The sequence below is a fragment of the Sphaeramia orbicularis genome, chromosome 6, assembly GCF_902148855.1.
Source record: "Sphaeramia orbicularis chromosome 6, fSphaOr1.1, whole genome shotgun sequence".
NCBI classification, from domain to species: Eukaryota; Metazoa; Chordata; class Actinopteri; order Kurtiformes; family Apogonidae; genus Sphaeramia; species Sphaeramia orbicularis.
The window spans coordinates 12,461,269-12,480,377 of NC_043962.1; the positions used below are offsets into that span (position 1 = coordinate 12,461,269).

The following is a 19,109-nucleotide window of genomic DNA, read 5'->3' on the forward strand; positions in this document are numbered from 1 at the left end:
GGGGTAGTTACGACTACGACAGGGGATTTCTGTCGTATACAACGTAAACACACTGCACAACTGCGAATTCCCACTTAATTAGACTGATATAGAAGTTACTTTTTTGCAGAACATGTATGGACTCTTTAGGGAAGTGCGTGGTTTTAGTTTGTATATTAGGCCCTACATTTTTGTACCTTGACTTTCTACTTTTGGACAAACCTAAAACCAACTTTTGATATAGGATATTGTTTTGTTCTTTAAAAAAAACACAGAAAATCACGAAATTTGTCGTGAAATCCAACTTACAGAGAACAATGATTGATTATGAGAAAACACAATCAACAAGTTACAAATGTAAAATTCTGAGAGATTAAAAATAATGGCTGTTGTCAAAGTTATACAGTTATTTATGTTAAACTATTCTGGTACTACTTTGTTTCATACATAGACTACTATCATATAAGTGAAATCTACATTAATAACATCAACAAAATGACAGACAACAACAGAAGAAAGTATTTAAAAGGTGGATCAAAGCACAAGGCAGCTACTGGCCATTAATTATCCCTAGAAAACTACACAAAAGAGAAAGACTTCAAAAAATAAGGGTTTTTATTCTTTTGTGGCCATAATATGCATGGTGTTTTTCAAGTAAGTTATTTCTACTGAAGATGAAACTAAACTGGGAAATTATAAAGCAAAACAACACAGTTCTTGGGCAAATCTGCACTTGGGAATACAGAGAGAGTTTGAACACTGCTTTATTAATCATGGAATTTATTGATAATACTTTAATTACACAGTTCTTTGAGGTTAGGAAATTACAAGAATACATCAGAGGAAACTGAACGGGGCATGATGAGTTGCAAGGTCGAGGTAGCTGATCCAGGTTGTCATCCACTGTCATTCTGTACTGTGCTTTGCCAAATATGGCCAACTTCATTGTCTGAGAATTTTTATATTATGTTCATTATTATGTATTTATTTTGTCCTATTTTACAGAGAAGAACATTGATTTTCTTTTCCAGAAAATAATGACTTAAACAGAGTTGACAAATCTAGATTCAGACAGTGAAATATAAAAAAAAAGTCATTCATTCATTTTAAAATTAAGTGGTATGCTGTAGATTGGGACAGTCATACACCCTACTCCGATCTAGGGCTGTGTTGAATGAGGTGTTCCGATACATCCCACTCCTGGCCAAGTCTTCAGTAAATCTTCGTGACATGGGGTGAAGAGTACCCTGTGAACTCAACGAGGTTGAAGGGAGAAGACCATAGTCTCTGGAGGTGGTCTTATACAAAAGACCACTCAGCGTATCCTTTACAGCTGGAGTCACCATGCAGGAAAACACTGGGTTCCCAGGGTTGGCACAACTTCTTGTATCTTGTATCTGCTGCTCTTCAGAGGCTGACATCATCACAGTACCTATAAAAAGATATATCTGTATTGAAAAACTCATATTAGAGCCAAATCCATAGCAAAATTAAGATACTTCTATGTAATATTAAAAAATGGCTACAGTGGCTAATGCAGAGTGTAGACTGGTCTTGTTTAGAGATTTGTATGTTATTATGCAGAAGCCTGGTAATGCAACAGGACCGTATGTTCTCATACAAATAGTGCAGATTATTATTTTCACTGGCAACATTAGCATCAAACCCATAAATTAACATATATATGAAGCTTTGACATTATTTTGTTATAAATGTAATTTGCTTAATGACTACCATTGAATAATTATTTTTAACATATGTTTAAATGTTAACTAAAGCTAACTGTTCACGCTAACACTAGCAAGTAGTTAACTAAATGATAATGAAGTGAACTGTAGACCAAGTTTTAACCTAAGGTGCTTATTTAACATTAATGTACCGAAATTTTGTTTAAAAGTAAAAGCCACCTTACTCACCCAAAGGTATATGACTGAAAAAGTGTTACTACTATAGTTAATATAGTTATTTAACACCGTCAACCATAGCGATTTGTTTGCGTATCTGATCCACCGAGTGTTGTAGGAAGTGTGGTTACCATGGCAACCGCGAAACAGTGGGTGAAATGACAGTAAATGTTAAAAAAAAAACAAAACAAAACAAAAAAAAACAATAAGCGAATTTGGGGGTTTCTTGGACCATCTTAGAGTCTTCTTGAAGATTTCTTACCTGTCAGCAGGTCAAGAAGTTACTACAGAGTTACATTGGATGAAAAAAAAAATCTATAGATGTTTCCGAAATTCACTCTTATTATTAAATTAAATTGCATTAAATTATTTTGTTCTTTAGAGCCAAATACAAAGTGTATTATTTTTGCTGTGCCATTATTTTGTGACCGTGATGAAATAATTGAGGAAATTTTCAGTTGTACCAACCTTCGTGAAGGCATCAAACGTCATCATGACGCGTCAGCGGGTGACGCTTGACTTTCGCGACAACTGTCTCAGACCATAGTTTTCAGAGCAGAACTAAGAAAGTTAATAATAAACGTGCTAAACCGAGAGCTTAGAGAGCTTAAATCTATTGTAATTACATCTTCGCTCTGATTTTGCAGCTAAAATTCTCTGAGAAACACATGCCGAGGGCAGCAGAGAAAAGTATTTGTGAGAAGTTGTGAGAAGTGCAGCGGTGAACCTGAAGCAAACACCGGGATCCGCCTGAGTGGTTTAACTAAGTTCTGCACAGAAGATGGACAGTGAAATCCAAAGAGATGGGAGAGTCCTGGATCTCACCGATGACGCCTGGAGGGAGGACAGACTCCCGTATGAGGATGTCACCATCCCTCTGGTAAATGGATGTTGACAACTTTCACACTTTGTTTTTACACAGATGTAAATATAATTCATTGCCGTTTTAAACATTTCAGAACTAGATATCTTACTGCCAGAGATTTGCCCTGAAGACCTCCTTTAGTTAAAATCGCATGGGTGCGTACTGATGACTGCAAACTACAAAACAACCTATATCTGTGATCACTTTTAGTCAAATCTGAGTACAGGAATTCTGACATAGTGTGTCCAGGAGGTGAAGCACTGTCATGAGGGGACAGCTCTACAGTGTCATTCTTGGCCTGGCAAGGTTTAACAGGACACACGTACAGTCATGTACACAGCTAATATGTCATAACTAATGCTTTTTGTTCTGCTTTCAGTCTTCATGCACTATGTGTGATACACAAACCAAAAATGAAATTGTACATTATAGTGAGCAAGCATACTACTTGCTGACACAGGGAGTCTCATAAGTTCAAAATGTCTAGTGTTATAGATGTGACTGTTATGACTTTACTTTCATTGTCTGTAAAATGCTTACAGATCTTTTTACATGTTTTAGAATAAGGATTAATTACCCGCATAGTGTCATAAACAAACAGTGTTTTTCATCAGGTTGCTAAAAGAAATGTGGTTTCATCTTTTGATGCTGTTTTGATATTAGAGTAAAGGAAGTTGGAGGTTACTTATGATCTGCCCTTCACAGCTTCTCATCTTCTGTCCTTGTTCTTTGTCAGAGTGAGCTACCTGAGGCTGAGCAGGACAATGGAGGATCCACAGAGTCTGTGAAAGAACAAGAGATGAAGTGGACAGACCTGGCACTGCAGAGCCTTCATGAAAACACACCAAGCACTGGAAGTTGAAAGACGCACCTGGACTATGATTGTTGAATGAAAATGCACACATGGAAATACATTCTGACACATTTAAGATGCATGCTTTTTTCATATAATTTAATTTGTCAGTGTCTTTCAAAAGGATCTGAACCAGTTCAGAGGAACATAAAATATCTGTATATGTATTTTGCATTTTTCAGTATAAAATAATAAAAGAAGCATTGGAGTTACAAAAAAATTTAATGAATTGTTGCTTCTACAGCCAAACTTCTTACAATAGCTGCAGGAATGGAAATGTTTCTTGGGCTTCCTTTAAAATTGCCTTCAGCTGACTCCTCAACTGTATGTAAATATAGGTCCTCATGTTGACAGTGAGGCTAAATACCATTGAAAAATCACCAATATTATTACAGTTATTTCAGATTTCCAATAGCAGCTGTAATGTTGCATGGGACATTTCATCTTAAGTCTTGAACATATGCCAACACACAAAAAATAATTAGCTTTGATAAAAAGTGATGACCAGTACTAAGTAGTGATTTATAAAAAGTTTGATGCATACATTTGAAGACGCACTTTCATTTGCATAAGTATGGTCATTCATTCATTTCATTTTCTGGACCACTTAATCGCTCGGAGGGTTATGCAGGCTATTCCAGCTACCAACAGCTGAAGGTGGGATACACCCTTGAAGCATTACCAGTTCATCATAGCCAACTAACCAGCTACCAACTAACATATTGAGGTGCATGTCTTTTGATGGTAGGAGGAAACCGAAGTTTGTGGAGTGAACACACACAGCTACATTTATCTTTATTGTCTTTGTAGCATTGAAATGATACACAATGATAAATCTTGATTAACAAGCAAATACAGGAGATTAAAAACAAAACAAAATAGCTCTAAATGGCTTCTACAGTGTGATCTCTGTTCACTTGACAAGAAGAAGCCCAATTAAGAAGAAATGTCTGACATGTATTGAATGCATTGAACCTGGTGAAAAACACCTCAAATTTAGTGCATTCATTGTCCTGTTGTCAAGCAAAAGCGTTAACATGTTAAGTGCAAAGGAAGGTTATGCTAAATGTTTTCCACTTTGGTCTGAAGAGATTTTCCTCCTGAAATCTTTGTTTTTAATGCTGTACATGTTTCCTTTATATCCTTGTTGTATCTTAGTACAGAGACTGAGATTTGCATATCAGTGGTCATTACTCATTCATTTTCTGCGTAATCCTCGACAGGGTCACAGGGGTGCTGGAGCCTGTCCTAGCAACCAGTGGGCTAGGACAGATAACACCCTGGATGTGTCACCAGTTCACGTTGTTTTTATATCTTTGTTAATAAAACACACCTAATGGAAACCTACAACATTTTCACAGTATTGTGCTGTACCTGTACTTCACTGTACAGGTATATCATTATCAAATATATCAAAGTTCAATATCCTAACAAGTAAATTGCATGGTTTAAAACACTTTAAATCCTTTCATATACAACTAGTAAATTAAAACATTTAAAACAACAAATACAACAGTCACTCAATAAAAACTTCTCATATATGGAAGTAAATCTGTGCCTTTAGATGTTGTAGTAGTATTTTGTAAGTTGAATTTTTTATAGTTGATTTTTCTTTTGAATAGCTGAATTTCAAGATTTTTTTACATAAAGTTTCATAATCTGAATTCAGTTATTTAAAACAAAGTTTTTTAACAATATTCTCAAATACAATGCATTTCAAATTCAGTATAAAAAAATTCAGTATAGCACAGACACCTTGACCAGGCAAAACCAATGGAGTAACGAGCCAGTTAATCTAACATTCACTCAATCATGCATTACACCGAAAATCATGTGACACTCAAGTAGTGGTGCAAGCGCGTTGTATTTGAGAATATTGAATTAAAAAACTTTTTTTTTTTTAATAAATGAATTCAGATTATGAAACTATACATAAAAAACATTTGAAATTCAACTATTTAACAAAATTCAATTTACAAAATACAATTCCAACAAAAGAATTGTTTTTGCGAAATACAACTATTCAACATCTGATGACACAGATTTACCTCATAGGTTTAAAGAAAAACAGTCATCAAAAATATCAGGACTGTAACTGCATCATCACTTTGTCTTCTCTGCCATGAGCTTTTTGATGTGGTCATGTGGACCCTTTCCCAGGAGGGCCGAGGGGTAGCGGTAGGACCCCCCCAGACGATCCCACAATGTAAAGTATTGCCCATAGTTGTAGTTGAAGTAGAGGTGATGATCCACGTGGTGGGCTGCACCGTTGATCAGGTGTATGAAGGGGCCTGGGATGCGGTAGTCCCCATCGTGTATGGAAATAGTCCAGATGTTGACAAAGATGAAGAGCGAAAGGTAGACTACCTGTAATGCACATATTACAGATTTAATTGAAAGTATTTGAAAGTTTTTGAAATGTTCACCCTCTTTTCCAACCAGTTATCTCAGTACCTTGCTGAGGGGGAAGATGAAAGGGTAGACGTGGTAGGGCAGGCTCTGAAGGAAGCCGTCGAGTGGGTGGAAGGCGTGACTGGCGAAAGGCGTGGGGATCTTGAATAAATGGTGCTGTTTATGCAGATACTGAAGAGGAACAACAATACAAATGGTCTGAATGTTGGGATGCCACTACCAATGTGTTTTACAAGTAATGTAAAGACATAAAAGTGGAGAGTGGGATGAATTAATATTTAAATGAATTAAAAGCAGTATTCATTTAAAGGTAGATACATAAGTTTTAAATTACACATCACATTCAGCATTAATCCATAAAGACCCAGAACTATTTTTATGTCAATTCCCAAATTAATTTTTCTCTCTAATTCACCTATCGTAAGTGATTTATCCCCATTTATTCTCATGTTATCCTCTGTATTTTGCATCGTTTCAGTGAAAATCAGGTATTTTCTTATATTTAATTCACAGATCACGTAGATGTTTATAAATGCTCAGATTAAAGATGAGGCTTATGACATCAGAAACAGAAAAATGAAGAAAATGTGACTTTTTCAGATAGAAATCAATAACTGAATGTAAAAACAAGCATTTCCATCCACTGTCATTGACCCAACTCCATGGGTTTTACTGGTGAATCAATGTTGTAGAAGATGACAGTGTTTCCACGGTAACTACGGACCCTCTGAATGTCCAAATGGGTCATATGTGATGACCATGAAAAGATGATAAACTGCAATTTACACCAATAATTTGCATGTATTGATAAGATTAGTGGATCAACAGGTATTAAACAGTTTAGATCAGTAGATGGTTTTGGTCCCCAGTGGCTGTTTGGGTTTTTATGGGTTAATTGCATTACATTTGAGACATTTTCATTAGAAATATGATGTTGACTACATTTTAAAGAGGAAAATGAAAGAATAAGAAGACATCATAATTTTCATTTCAGACTTTAATTGCTATATCTTATTGACTTAGTTTATTGATAGCTTGATTGTGAAAAAGTTAATGTATCTGTAAAGTCATTTTCAGATACAAACACTATAGATGTAGAATGAATACAATGAACGAATACTAAATTTAAGTTTCAAGGTAAATTGAGGAACTATATTAAATCAAGTAAATATGACCCAAAAAAATTACAAAAGTGTTATAGATCTACAGGAATCTACCTGACACTAACACAGTCATGGAAAAAATTATTAGACCATCAAAAGTCATCAAAGACAACGGTTATGCAATCAAGTACTAACTCCTGTGTGTATCATGTGACTAAAACAGACAGAAAAGAAAACATGGAATGCCTGAAAGCACTATTTTTGGCAGTACAATGCCATAGATATTGATGTAAGAACTTAAGTGGTTTATGTTATTATTAAGAAAACCATGGAAAGTGGATAGATATCAGCTCTGAAATTAAACCACTATGAGCTATTTTTGTTGTTATCATTATATTTGTCCAAACAAATGTACTTTTAGTTGTACCAAGCATTAAAATGAACAGGAAATTGAAGAAAACAAGGGTGGTCCAATAATTTTTTCCGCTACTGTATAAAGTTTTAATACTTATAGTTCACTGCGACATACTGATTCTCACCTTGTAAATGCTCTTGTGATGCATAACGCGGTGTATCCAGTAGATACACATATCGGTAAAGAACAAGAAACCAGCGATGCTCAGGAACATAAAAGACCAGCCTGAAACAGCAATAAGTTGCATGAGTTACTCCACATTTTGTTTCATTATATCCCCTACAGTATGTAAGGTTCCTGATCAGGGACGTAAAGGGAGGGAAACAATTCTCTCACCTTGAGAAGATCCACTGACGTCATCAAAAAGTTTGCTGTATCCCATCACCTCCCAGTAGAAAAGAGCCACAGTGGGGAAGCTCATCCAAAAGATGGAAACGGTCCCTAGTTGAATCTCTTTTCTCATCTGTTTCTGTGGTTTTAAAAGAATAAGATAAATATTTAAGGATGGATTAGTCTTAAGATTGTTTCCAGGTCTAATGGAAATATTTACTTAATCATGACAGTAATCAGCTACACCAACCTGGGATTCTAAACCTGCATTTGTACATGTAGCTTTCCTCAAATTGCTATTACCACAAATGAAAGAAGTGTTCAAATCCTTCACTGAGGACTCTAAGTATGAAGAATCATAGCAGTCTTTGCGCAGTAAAATCAATCAATCATTCATTTTCTGAACCCGCTTTATCCTCACTAGGGTCACGGGGGCCTATCCCATCTACTTTCGGGCTAAGGCGGGGTTCACCCTGGACATGTCTCCAGTTCATTGCAGGGCTGAACATATAGAAACAATCAATCACTCTCACATTCTCACCTATGGGCAATTTAGATTAACCAGTTCACCTATCAGTGCATGTCTTTGGATGGTGGGAGTACCCGGAGAGAACCCATGCGGACACAGGGAGAACATGCAAACTCCACATAGAAAGGTCCCAATTGAATTGAAATTGAACCCAGGACCTTCTTGCTGTGAGGCACAAGAGCTATCCACTGCACCACCGTGTCACCCATCAATTAATCAGTCAAAGTTTATTTATATCGCACTTTACATCAACATAACGAAGACCAAAGTGCTTTACGTCTAAAAGCATGATTAAATTATAAGAGAAAAACAGTTCAGTCAAATACCATAAATATGCATAAAACAATAAGATATAACACGCAGTGATAAAAAAGACTACACATTAAAACCTAATAGTGTCTCAGCGCTAAAGATTAAAAGCCAGTCTAAACAGGTGTGTCTTTAACTTGGACTTGAACAGGGACAGGTCTGTGAGGATTCGCAGGTCAGGTGGCACTAAGTTCCACAGTTTCGGTGCAGCAACAGCAAATGTACAATCACCCCATTGTTGTAAAATTGTCCCTGTCAGTGTTTTACATAATATATATAATGTTTTTGGGTTCATATTACTGCTGTATTAATGTGTATGTGGCATTTTTCTGCAGCAGATGTTTAAAGTTAAGCTGTTAACCAATTATACTGTTAGTGTTGGTGATTTAATATAACAATGCATAATTTTCTATGAGATCATCATATGTTCATACTGCTACTATTCTGTGTTTCATGGGAAATTTCTCAACTCTAAAAGTAGCACTTCATCCCTCATTTTATCACAAATATTCACTGTCATCATATTTGGAGATGCATGGTTTTCACTGAACAGAAAGGTGATATTAAACTTTAACCCATAAGGACCCAGTGGGACTTTTGTGGCAGTTCCCAAATGATTTTTTCTCTGTATCTAACCATTCCTAATTGATTCATTACCATTTATTATATACTCTGAATTTGGCTTTTTTTTTTTTTTTTTTCAGAAAAATCATCTATTTTCCTATGTATAATTGGCTGATCATATAGATGTTCATAAAAGCTCAGAGTAAATTCAAAGGTTATTATATAAAAGCAGAAAAAAGGGAAGGAAAAGTGACATTTAAAGTAAAATATATCATTAACTGAATGTAAAACAAGACTTCCATCCACTGTCTTTGATCCAACTCCATGGGTTTTACTGGTGAATCAATGTTGTAGAAGATGACAGTGTTTCCATGGTAACCACGGAGCCTCTGAATGTCCAAATGGGTCATATCCAATGACCACAAAAAGATGACAAGCTGCATTTTACACCAATTACACTGGTCAACAACAAATTTATTGTTTAAGTTTTTTGAGCTGATTTAGGATAATTTTGGTGTGCTGAATCCAAAAATCACATTAATTTTGCTCAGTCAGGTCAGCTTTCTGAACTATGCTACATATTGGCTTTTTAACATTTTTGCTTACATTTATGGGCATTTTCACATCATATGATACAAAATTCTTTCATATTTCTTGCAATAAATGAGTTCTGAAGATTTTACTTTTGCCAATTTATGATTAATGTTTTTTTTAATATTACAGGTGAATGAAATGGCTTTGTCTAGAAGATCTTGCAAAAATAAGCCTGACGTATTCTGCTACATCTGCGGTGAATACACCATTGTACCTAACAGGAATTAAGTCACAAGTTTCATAAAGTGTGCTTACCAATCTTATTTTGGTATTAAACTTGGTGACCAAGATAAAGTTTGGGCGCCACACATGGTATGCAAGGCCAGGTATCAGGGACGCTGGGATGAAGTCATGATGGCTGATTACTGCTGGACTCTGAAGAGAGACATCCCTGCTGCTGAGTATTCGAGGGGTTCAAAGAAACCAAAGTTCATGCCCTGAATTTTGCACAATGACGATTTAATGTTCAATTTACATGTACTTACCTTTATCAATATCTATTATTCAATTTACAGGAATTAAAGTTTGTTACACTTAATAAATACATCCTGTTAGAAAATGTTTTTTTTTTTCTCTTAAAACCTATTTTGGGTGAGAACTATATAAAAAATCAACTGATAAAGTCACAAAAATGTAATCAATTTTGTGAGAAGATCAAATTTTTCAAAATCAAATTAGCAAAAAAACCTGACCTGATTGAGGAAAACAGATGTCATTTTTGGATTTAGCGGTGCAAAATGGTCCTAATTCAGTTGAAAAAACCTAGACAGCTTGCAAAGAACATTTTTTTGTAACCCAGTGTTATTTACATATATTGATAGAATTTGTGGATCAACAGTTTAAATCAGTAGATGCTTTTGGTCGACGATGGATGTTTGGGTCTTTATGGGTTAAGTAAAGGAAGCTGCCACATAAATGTAAAGGAGTGAAAAGTAGAAAGATAAAGTTGCTTGAAATAGAAATATTGGAGTGATCTTTAACATGTGAGTCAAAATAGAATCTGTAAACACTCTACCTCAATAAACTGCGGATGTTTCATGAGCTTGTGGTCGAAGACAAAATAGAAGTTAAGAGCGCCAAAAACCAGGTAAAGCAGTTCTGCTCCCAGGGTGGTCATGACCCACAGGCTGATGATCTGGCGCAGAGCCTCATCCTCAGGCCATGAGGTGGGGTAGACATATGGAGTGAAGATGTAATAGTCAGCGGAGTTCAGCACATGATCCATGGCACAATCTGAAAATAAAGACAGTAGTCATGGACATTGCTTGCTTTTAAGCACCATGACAGAACCTACTAAAGACTGACTCTGGTCTTGTGGGCTGCTCTGATTGTCTATGATGACAGTAAACGCCTCACTGATTAGACCAAAGTGTTGAGTTTGTTTCTGAAGATAGCAGACATGTCACAAATGTGTTCTCCTTAACATGATTAATGGTAATTGATTGAGTTTTCTGGAAATTAGAACTCCCAGTAACTTTCCACAAAGGTAGCAGCTTTGTCAAAAGATGCCAAGACATATGAAGATTGGGAATAAAAGTTAGTGTTTAAGTTGTAACATTTATAATAATAATAATAATAATAATAATAATAATAATAATAATAATAATAATAATAATAATAATAATAATGATAATAATGATAATAATAATAATAATAATAATAATAATAATAATAATACATTTTATTTATAGGCACCTTTCTTGGCACTCAAGGACACCGTACAGTAAACAGTAGAATAGAATAGAATAGAATAGAATAGAATAGAATAGAATAGAATAGAATAGAATAGTCCTTTATTGTCATTGTAACATGCAACATGTACAACGGAATTTTAAAAAAGTGTCAAACAATCAGTGCACAGTAATAAACAACACAGACACAAACACCATGATAAAAAATAAATACAGAAACAAATGCACAGCCATTCATTCTGTCATTGCATGATCCCATCACTGTATATATGCGTTGTGTTAGAGACTGTTTTTTTAAGGCATTGAGGGTGGTTATTGCTGTTGGATAGAAACTGTTTTTGAGTCTGTTTGTTCTTGATCTGAGTGTAGAGTATAGAGTATGGAGAGTATACAACAAGCCATAAAACAGAGTAAAAAGCAAAAAGGCAGGTTAAAAATTGGACAATGCAATTTATGGCAAGTTCACACACTTAACAAGGGCTGCAGGAACTTGTACACAGAACATAAGCAGTGCACGGAGGTCATGACATACACCTTCCTCATGACAATGTTTGCAACGAGAGGCAGCAGTGGGAGAGCATTTTGTGTTCAGAATGGTATTTAGCCATTTCATGCTCTCCATATGTCAAAATTTAAAGTGTTTACAGCTGTTGAACTGACCTGCTTCAGGACCAGGACCTGGCGTCACACATGTGTACACCTTCCTAGAAAGTGACTCCAGTTGTCTTCTCTCTGCAGCCACTGAAACCAACAGGGTAAGATGAATCGTAGAGAGCACGTGGACTGTGTTGCAAACTGTTTATGAGCCATGAAACCATACACTTGTGCACAGGTAAATTCAGTCTGCATTCAAATGTTTTCCTAAGCACAAATATACTATTTGCTCAAAATTAGAGAACGTTTGAAGGGAAGTTTAGCTTTGCTTCACTGAAATGAGCCAATAGTTATGTGGCATGGATCCTGGGGTACACAGACAGGTCAGCACTCAGCACTGGTGGAACCAGATCCCAGCATGCTCAGCAAATAACAAGGAGCTCAGTGACAGAACATGACTCGTCCTTTTATACAGAACTGCTGATGTTACTGCAGTTTGAGTGAAATTATCTCTTTGTGGCAGGTGATTTCACTTACAAAAAGAAATGTATTTGATCATAGTGTGATATTAGTTTAAAACATGCAATATAGTGTCTAAAGCCATGGTGATATTAAAAACAGAATCTGAAATCTAACTATCTGAGGTACTTGTTTTAATGATGTTTTATACTGGCAAAAATAACTTTCATGGCGAAGTATGCATTTTTTTTTTTTTTTTTTTGCAGTGTATGTACCCTGCACCATGCTGGGCTGCAGGATCATATTCCCTGCTTGGCTCTTCTGCCCTTTGCACTCAAAACCAGCACATCTCACAGCAAGAGGTGCATTTTGAACAGAAATAAAAATCCATTAAACATCCTATCAAATCTGTTTGAATTGCTGAAAGGACACAATTAAGTCTTAATGCACATTGACATTCATAAACATTAATTTTTAAGTGGACAGTCATCTGGTTAGAATAAGGACAACAACTTAGACTATCATCGTTCATGTCAGATGTTTTTTAACCTTTCTCTATGTGGATGGTATATTTAATTAATATATTGTTTTCAGTGCAAATGACTGACACTGTATGTTTGCTGGAAACAAAAATAGGTTTTGCCTTTTTTCAAGTAACAATATGTTGTACAAATGTGAAACCTGTGAGTTTCATTGTAGCCACAGATGTTACAGAGCAAAAGAATTATAAAAAGTGTAAGAAAAACACAGAGAATTGAAGTCCACTTTGTCTCTGTTAAAGTGTAGATGTCTCCCTCTAGTGTCCATTATTTTAAGCAGCACCTTTGGCTTTATAAGACATCCCAGAATATGAATTAATGCAGTTTTGATTGATAATAATAATAATAATAATAATAATAATAATAATAATAATAATAATAATAATAATAATAATAATGTATTTGGCTCCCTAATTCATATTTAATTCCTTATGTATCATTATCTGTTGCATTTGCAAAAACGTACAAAAAATATTCAAAAAGAAAAAAAAAAAACAACATTGCAGTTCTGTGTATTAAACAGCTGAACCTCTCATCAGAAACATACTTGTACAGTTTGACACTGTCATGCTGATTTTCCATTTCCAGTAGGAGGGGACAACTCTCCACTCTTGCCTCTAATATCAGTTTATTGTTTTACTGTGTTTAATTGCAGGAGGTCACAACTTTCTTGAAGGCCTCCCACTATGCAACATATCTGAGTTAAGTAACTCAGATAATCCTGAGCTGCACAGTGTGAAAAAAGTAGTTGACAACGCTCTTAATAGTAACACAAAGAAAACAGAAGAGATTATATTTGGTTCAACACTTAGCTCTCATAAAGTTGAAAAAGCTCAAGCAGGTATTTTCGTAACTATAGATGGGTGTAATGATAGATGATCTATTATTCTGGAAAGATTACACTGAATTTGTCTGCAAAAATCTAAACAAACCTTCTATTTTCCCCACCGCCTTAGGTGTTTTGAGGTGAGTAGGTGACTTATTTTTCCCTGTGATAATGAGTGTTCAGCTGTATTGTAGCTCATACAGTTTGGCAAATATGTTCACTCACTACTTTAAAGTCAAAACTGCTCTGATAATTCAAAATTAGCTAAAAAATCACAAACCAGTTCCTTCAAATTCTCACTGAAGATTCTGGATTCTCTGATTTAATAAGGTGAGACTAAAGAACACTAACATATAACACATATGGAGCTCAACTTCTGTTCTGCCTTTAATATTGTCTTATCATCATCATCATCATCATCATCATCAACACTATCAACATATGTAAATGTAGTGCGGAAAGTGAACACACTGATTACAGGTTTCCAGAGACTTCTAGATGCTTCTAATCAAACCTGAGTCATTTTTCAATGACTGTGGAATTTTCTTGGAGTGTGAAGATTGTAGCCCATATATTTTTATGTGCTTTCATGTCATAAAATAAAGCGAGGTTGTGATAAACACAAGCTACATTCAGGGAATCTTAAATGTGTGTTTGCCCATTTCCACAAAATGTCACTGGAGTTTCAGGATTCCATGATTTATTGAGGGCAGACTGAAACATAGCCCATGTTCTGCCTTTAATATCGTCTTACTATCATTATCACTATCAACTTATATAGATGTAATGTGGAAGTGAAAGCGCAAAGACTTATGACAGATTACCAGAGAAGAATAAAGTGCAAGATGCTTCCAATTAAACCTGAGTCATTACTTTTCATTTACTGTGGAATTTTCTTTCAGTGAGACGTGTGAAGATTGTAGCCTATATACTTTTATGTCCCAAAATAAAGCAAGGCTGTGATGAGCACAAACTATAAGGGAATCTTAAATGTGTGTCAATAGAGCTTAACCCTTGTTTTGCCTTTAACATTATCTTATCATCATCATGACTATTAAATTAGGTAAATGTAATGAGGAACTGGATGCGTGTGCACTGATCACAGATTTCCAGAGTAGAAAGAAACTTCTGGACACTTCCAGTTAAACTCAAGTCATTAGGCTGCTTTAATTGAGAAACTGGTCCGTCCACCTCTTTTCCACACGGTATTTCATTCATTCCACACGGTATTTCAGCCTCTTTCAGCAAGAAAATTGAGTATTTTAGCCTATAAAATTTTTGTCATAATATAAAGCAAGACTGTATTAAATATAAGCTACATTTAAGGAATCTTTGTGTGTTGATAGAAATAATAATTCTTTTTTCTTCACTTCACATCTCAAATTTTTTTTTTTTTTTACATTAAAGTGATGGTGAGATTAACACAAGCATAGGTTTGTGTCGATATTCAGTATATAAAGATTGACTATTGATTTTATTCTTTTTTTTTTTTTTTTTTTTTGTGAAATAATCCCTATGACTTGGAGTGCACTCGGCCCTAAATATTTTACTTCACTCCTTACTATTTGTGGTTTAGATTAGTCACATCCTTTGGTGTGGAAAAAACCCACAACATGATAATGGGAAAATACACACTCCTCATCAGAGGTAACGGGTGCAAAAAAGGGAGTGTAACCTTCAGGGACCGGCTGCAACGAGCTCATATCCAAACATACCAAAACACCCCAACAGAATGATAACCTACTAACTGAAAGTGTAAAAATAAATATAATACAAAACAGTGAATAAAAGTAGGCTATGAAGTGTTTAAGGAAATAAACATGTTTTAATTCCTATTGTTACAAAACAGAGTATATTTAAAAAAAAAAAAAAAAGACGTTGTGTATCAGAAGCTATTTATCACCTCAAACAAACTCGGTTTAACCTTTTTAACACGGATAATACTCTTGTGATTATAGTAAAGTGTTGTACTGTTTTGCCTCTGGGTGTTCTACCAGATATGTCTCGTTTGTTATGCGCTTCTGATTGGTAGAAGTGATAAATCCTACGCTCCGGGGGAACATAAAGGCCTCATTTTACAATGGTCTGTTTACTGAGATTTGCTCACGAGCGCCGCGAAAGTGACCGAGTGCAGAGCAGCGCGAGGAGTCAAATAATGGCAACAAAACAGTGCGTTTGTACCGTGTGCACAGGCTCCAAAACACCGGGAAAACACGTGACGCGACCCAATCTGACCTGTTATTTTGGGTCATTTTACGCCACATTAACTTCTGAAGTTACGGACCGTTTTAGCTAGACAATTGATGTTTGTTTTTTGTTTTTTATTTGATTTTAACCCTTTACAACTCACCAGCAAAAAATGCACATGCACAAAAACTGCCATAAAATAAAACTATATCAATTTTTTTTTTTTTTTCTTTTTCTGCACAAATCTCTTTAACCACTTAAGCTCTGCTCAAAACCACAAAATGTTCGATCATTTTCATGATTTTATTACTTTAAACGCCTGTTTGAATCACCGGATGTCACGTTATTTACGAAGAAAAAATATGTTTTTTTTATATAAATGAATAATGGGAGTCTTGGGTTTCTCGATAAGTACCAACAACATTGATCAGCATTCATGTTTAATGTGAGATTTAAAAATGTTTCAGTGTAAGCCAGTGAGGGTTCCGCACGGCACGGAAAACTTAATGCAAGGAAATCAGTGTTTCTACTAACTTTTAGGTAGTTTTGAGCAGAGCTGAAATTAATAGATTAATGCAGAAAATTGTTAAATGATGATTTATTAGCTGTGTATTTTTTTTTTATTTTTGTCTTAAAAGTGTCTGTAGTACATAGACCTGTGAGAGTAATCTTTGACATGTCTAAGACTGATATGTTACAATGCCACATCCCTCTAGTATATGAAAAATATCTCATATTTTGTGTTTTTTAGTAGAAACAAGTGGCATCACGTATTCAAACTAGCATTTAAAGGGTTAAAATCCTGAATATCATCTAACTTTTAGGTAGTTTTGAGCAGAGCTAAACTTAATAGATTTATGCAGGAAAAAACTTTGATGATGATTTAATAGCTGTATATTTTTCATTTTTGTCTTAAGTGTCAGTAGTATATAGACCTGTGAGAGTAATTGATATTCTGTTAAAAAAAAAAAAAAAAAAAAAAAAAGTCCCAAAAAAATGCAGAAATTCATGCCAAAAACTGTAACACAGCCATAATGATCACAAAATGTAAAAAATAAAATGTCAATATGCACCCAAAAAAAGCATGTGGGTTCATCCTTATGCACTCCTTTCTAACTTTCCTTTGTAGAATGATGTCATGCTCCGTGTGTAAATCCCCCCGGGTGTTGTTTGTGTCCCCTGAGCAGAACTGAGGTGCTGCTTATGTAATTTGCAGACAACACAGCCAGCTCGTCCTCCCTGGGAACCTCTGTGTTCCCGCTTTGGGTGGTTGACTAACTCGTGTGCACAACCTCCTTTGTAATCATTCACTACGTGCCTGCGTGCAGCGTGACATACGCATTTTTTGCACCCGGTCCTGTTGTCCAACGTGCGCTATAAAAAGGCCACCCCTTCACTATCTGTCACAACACTGACTCAACTGAGACAGAGACCACAACCAGCTGCATCTCCTAGAAGAGGCAAAGCCATCACCTGAGAGAAAATGGATCCCTGCGAATGCGCCAAGAGTAAGTTTATACTCCATCCTTAATTAAGTTTTACCCCTTTGAAGTTAGGTTATATTTGATCAATTATAGTACAGTGAAATAACTACTTGAATTTATTTTTCAGCTGGAACCTGCAAATGCGGAGGAAGCTGCACTTGCACTAACTGCTCCTGCACCACCTGCAAAAAGAGTAAGTTTTGCTTATTACAGGAGGTGTTTACCTTCACAGCATGACAAGGTTAAGTATTATCCCATAAAAGATGGAGACTGTTGGTTATAAGGCATTCTCTAGATTTGTCTCAAAGGTCTTACAGATACAAGTAAGAGTAACTCACTTACTCTGTAAAACATTTGAATGTGGTATATGTATCAATGATTGTAACTTAAAATGGCCTTCATACTCAAAGTCCCACTCAGGTGAATCTAATTGGCTTAATTAGGCAAGTGCAACAGACAATGTGATCAATCATACTCTGTAAATTCAGGAAATGCACTAGTGCTTTCAGGTGAGTTCAAAAATGTGATTTTTCTCTTTAAACTGGGTGAATTTTTAGATGCCACAAAAGAATGGCTTTAAGACTCCAGGAGCTGCATTATGTTTTGGTGAATCCCTCCAGCTGGTTTTAAGTTTATAAACCGGATCTCTCATTATGTTTTAATCTTCTGTATTGTTGGCCTCAACAATGCCAGTTTGTAAGGTCTTTAATGAGTCTGATAATAACAATACTGTTCAGCCATTGTCACTAATGTGCTTTAATTCTATCACAGGCTGCTGCTCATGCTGTCCATCTGGCTGCAGCAAGTGTGCCTCTGGCTGCGTATGCAAAGGGAAGACATGTGACACCAGCTGCTGTCAGTGAGGAGGCTGCAACATCTGACCTTCATCCTTGTGATGAAACCTGTGTGAACATGATTTAATTGCACTTGTATAGAGATACCCCTTTCCTCATTGTATTGTCTTCAGTGAATAAATGTTTCCTTTGAATACTGTACCCTGTGGTTTGGTTTCACTTTATTCAAACAGTGTTGGGTTTCAAGCCACAAGAGCTGAATCTGTGATGGTGTTGAAGTCAAATAACAAGCACATTAATGGTATCAGATGAAGATAACGTTCTTGGCTTCAGTGCAAAGGCAGTCTGTTTTCTTACTTGATGATAACCAAATAAGAAGCTGGAGGCAGCCTGCAGAAACACACTATGCAACTGATGCAAAACTAGTGTGCAATAAAATAAGCAACTAGAGTGATTCTGGGGCAATAAAATATTTACAGTGGATGGCCAGTCCATGTGAAAGGACCCAAAACGGTTACGCCCACTCAGTCCTCGTGATCTGTAGGTTTTCTGGGGACAACAATGGCTCATTCTAGATTTTTAAATCTGCAGATGGTAGCTGCAAATTTCAGTCTTTGACCTCTGCGGAACGTCCTAATGAGGCGGAACAAAAATGCCGCCTAAGTTTCCGGAGGGGAC

At 35.8% G+C, this 19,109-nt stretch overlaps 2 protein-coding genes across 2 annotated transcripts; one reads left to right on the plus strand and one right to left on the minus strand.

The window, feature by feature from the left end:
* The first annotated feature begins 2,380 nt into the window (after positions 1–2,380).
* On the plus strand, positions 2,381–4,942 carry anapc13 (anaphase promoting complex subunit 13). The gene is made up of 2 exons (XM_030137289.1): positions 2,381–2,763; positions 3,485–4,942. Exons 1-2 carry the CDS (start codon positions 2,665–2,667, stop codon positions 3,608–3,610), a joined length of 225 nt encoding a protein of 74 aa, XP_029993149.1. The 5' UTR covers positions 2,381–2,664; the 3' UTR covers positions 3,611–4,942.
* Positions 4,943–5,662: 720 nt separating this feature from the next.
* Positions 5,663–11,082, minus strand: LOC115421395 (lathosterol oxidase-like). Its single transcript, XM_030137280.1, has 5 exons — positions 10,873–11,082; positions 7,868–8,000; positions 7,656–7,756; positions 6,056–6,184; positions 5,663–5,968 (listed from the first exon to the last, which is right to left on the minus strand). Exons 1-5 carry the CDS (start codon positions 11,080–11,082, stop codon positions 5,705–5,707), a joined length of 837 nt encoding a protein of 278 aa, XP_029993140.1. The 3' UTR covers positions 5,663–5,704.
* Between the last annotated feature and the right edge of the window lie 8,027 nt (positions 11,083–19,109).

Bases quoted from the DNA above. Each gene is read 5' to 3' on its own strand.
- anapc13 (XM_030137289.1), top strand. From the start codon at position 2,665: ATGGACAGTGAAATCCAAAGAGATGGGAGAGTCCTGGATCTCACCGAT. The intron at 2,764-3,484 runs GTAAATGGATGT...GTTCTTTGTCAG, and splicing joins AGGATGTCACCATCCCTCTG to AGTGAGCTACCTGAGGCTGA.
- LOC115421395 (XM_030137280.1), bottom strand. From the start codon at position 11,082: ATGGATCATGTGCTGAACTCCGCTGACTATTACATCTTCACTCCATAT. The intron at 8,001-10,872 runs GTAGAGTGTTTA...TTAAAACCACAG, and splicing joins AACATCCGCAGTTTATTGAG to AAACAGATGAGAAAAGAGAT. The intron at 7,757-7,867 runs GTGAGAGAATTG...TTGCTGTTTCAG, and splicing joins CGTCAGTGGATCTTCTCAAG to GCTGGTCTTTTATGTTCCTG.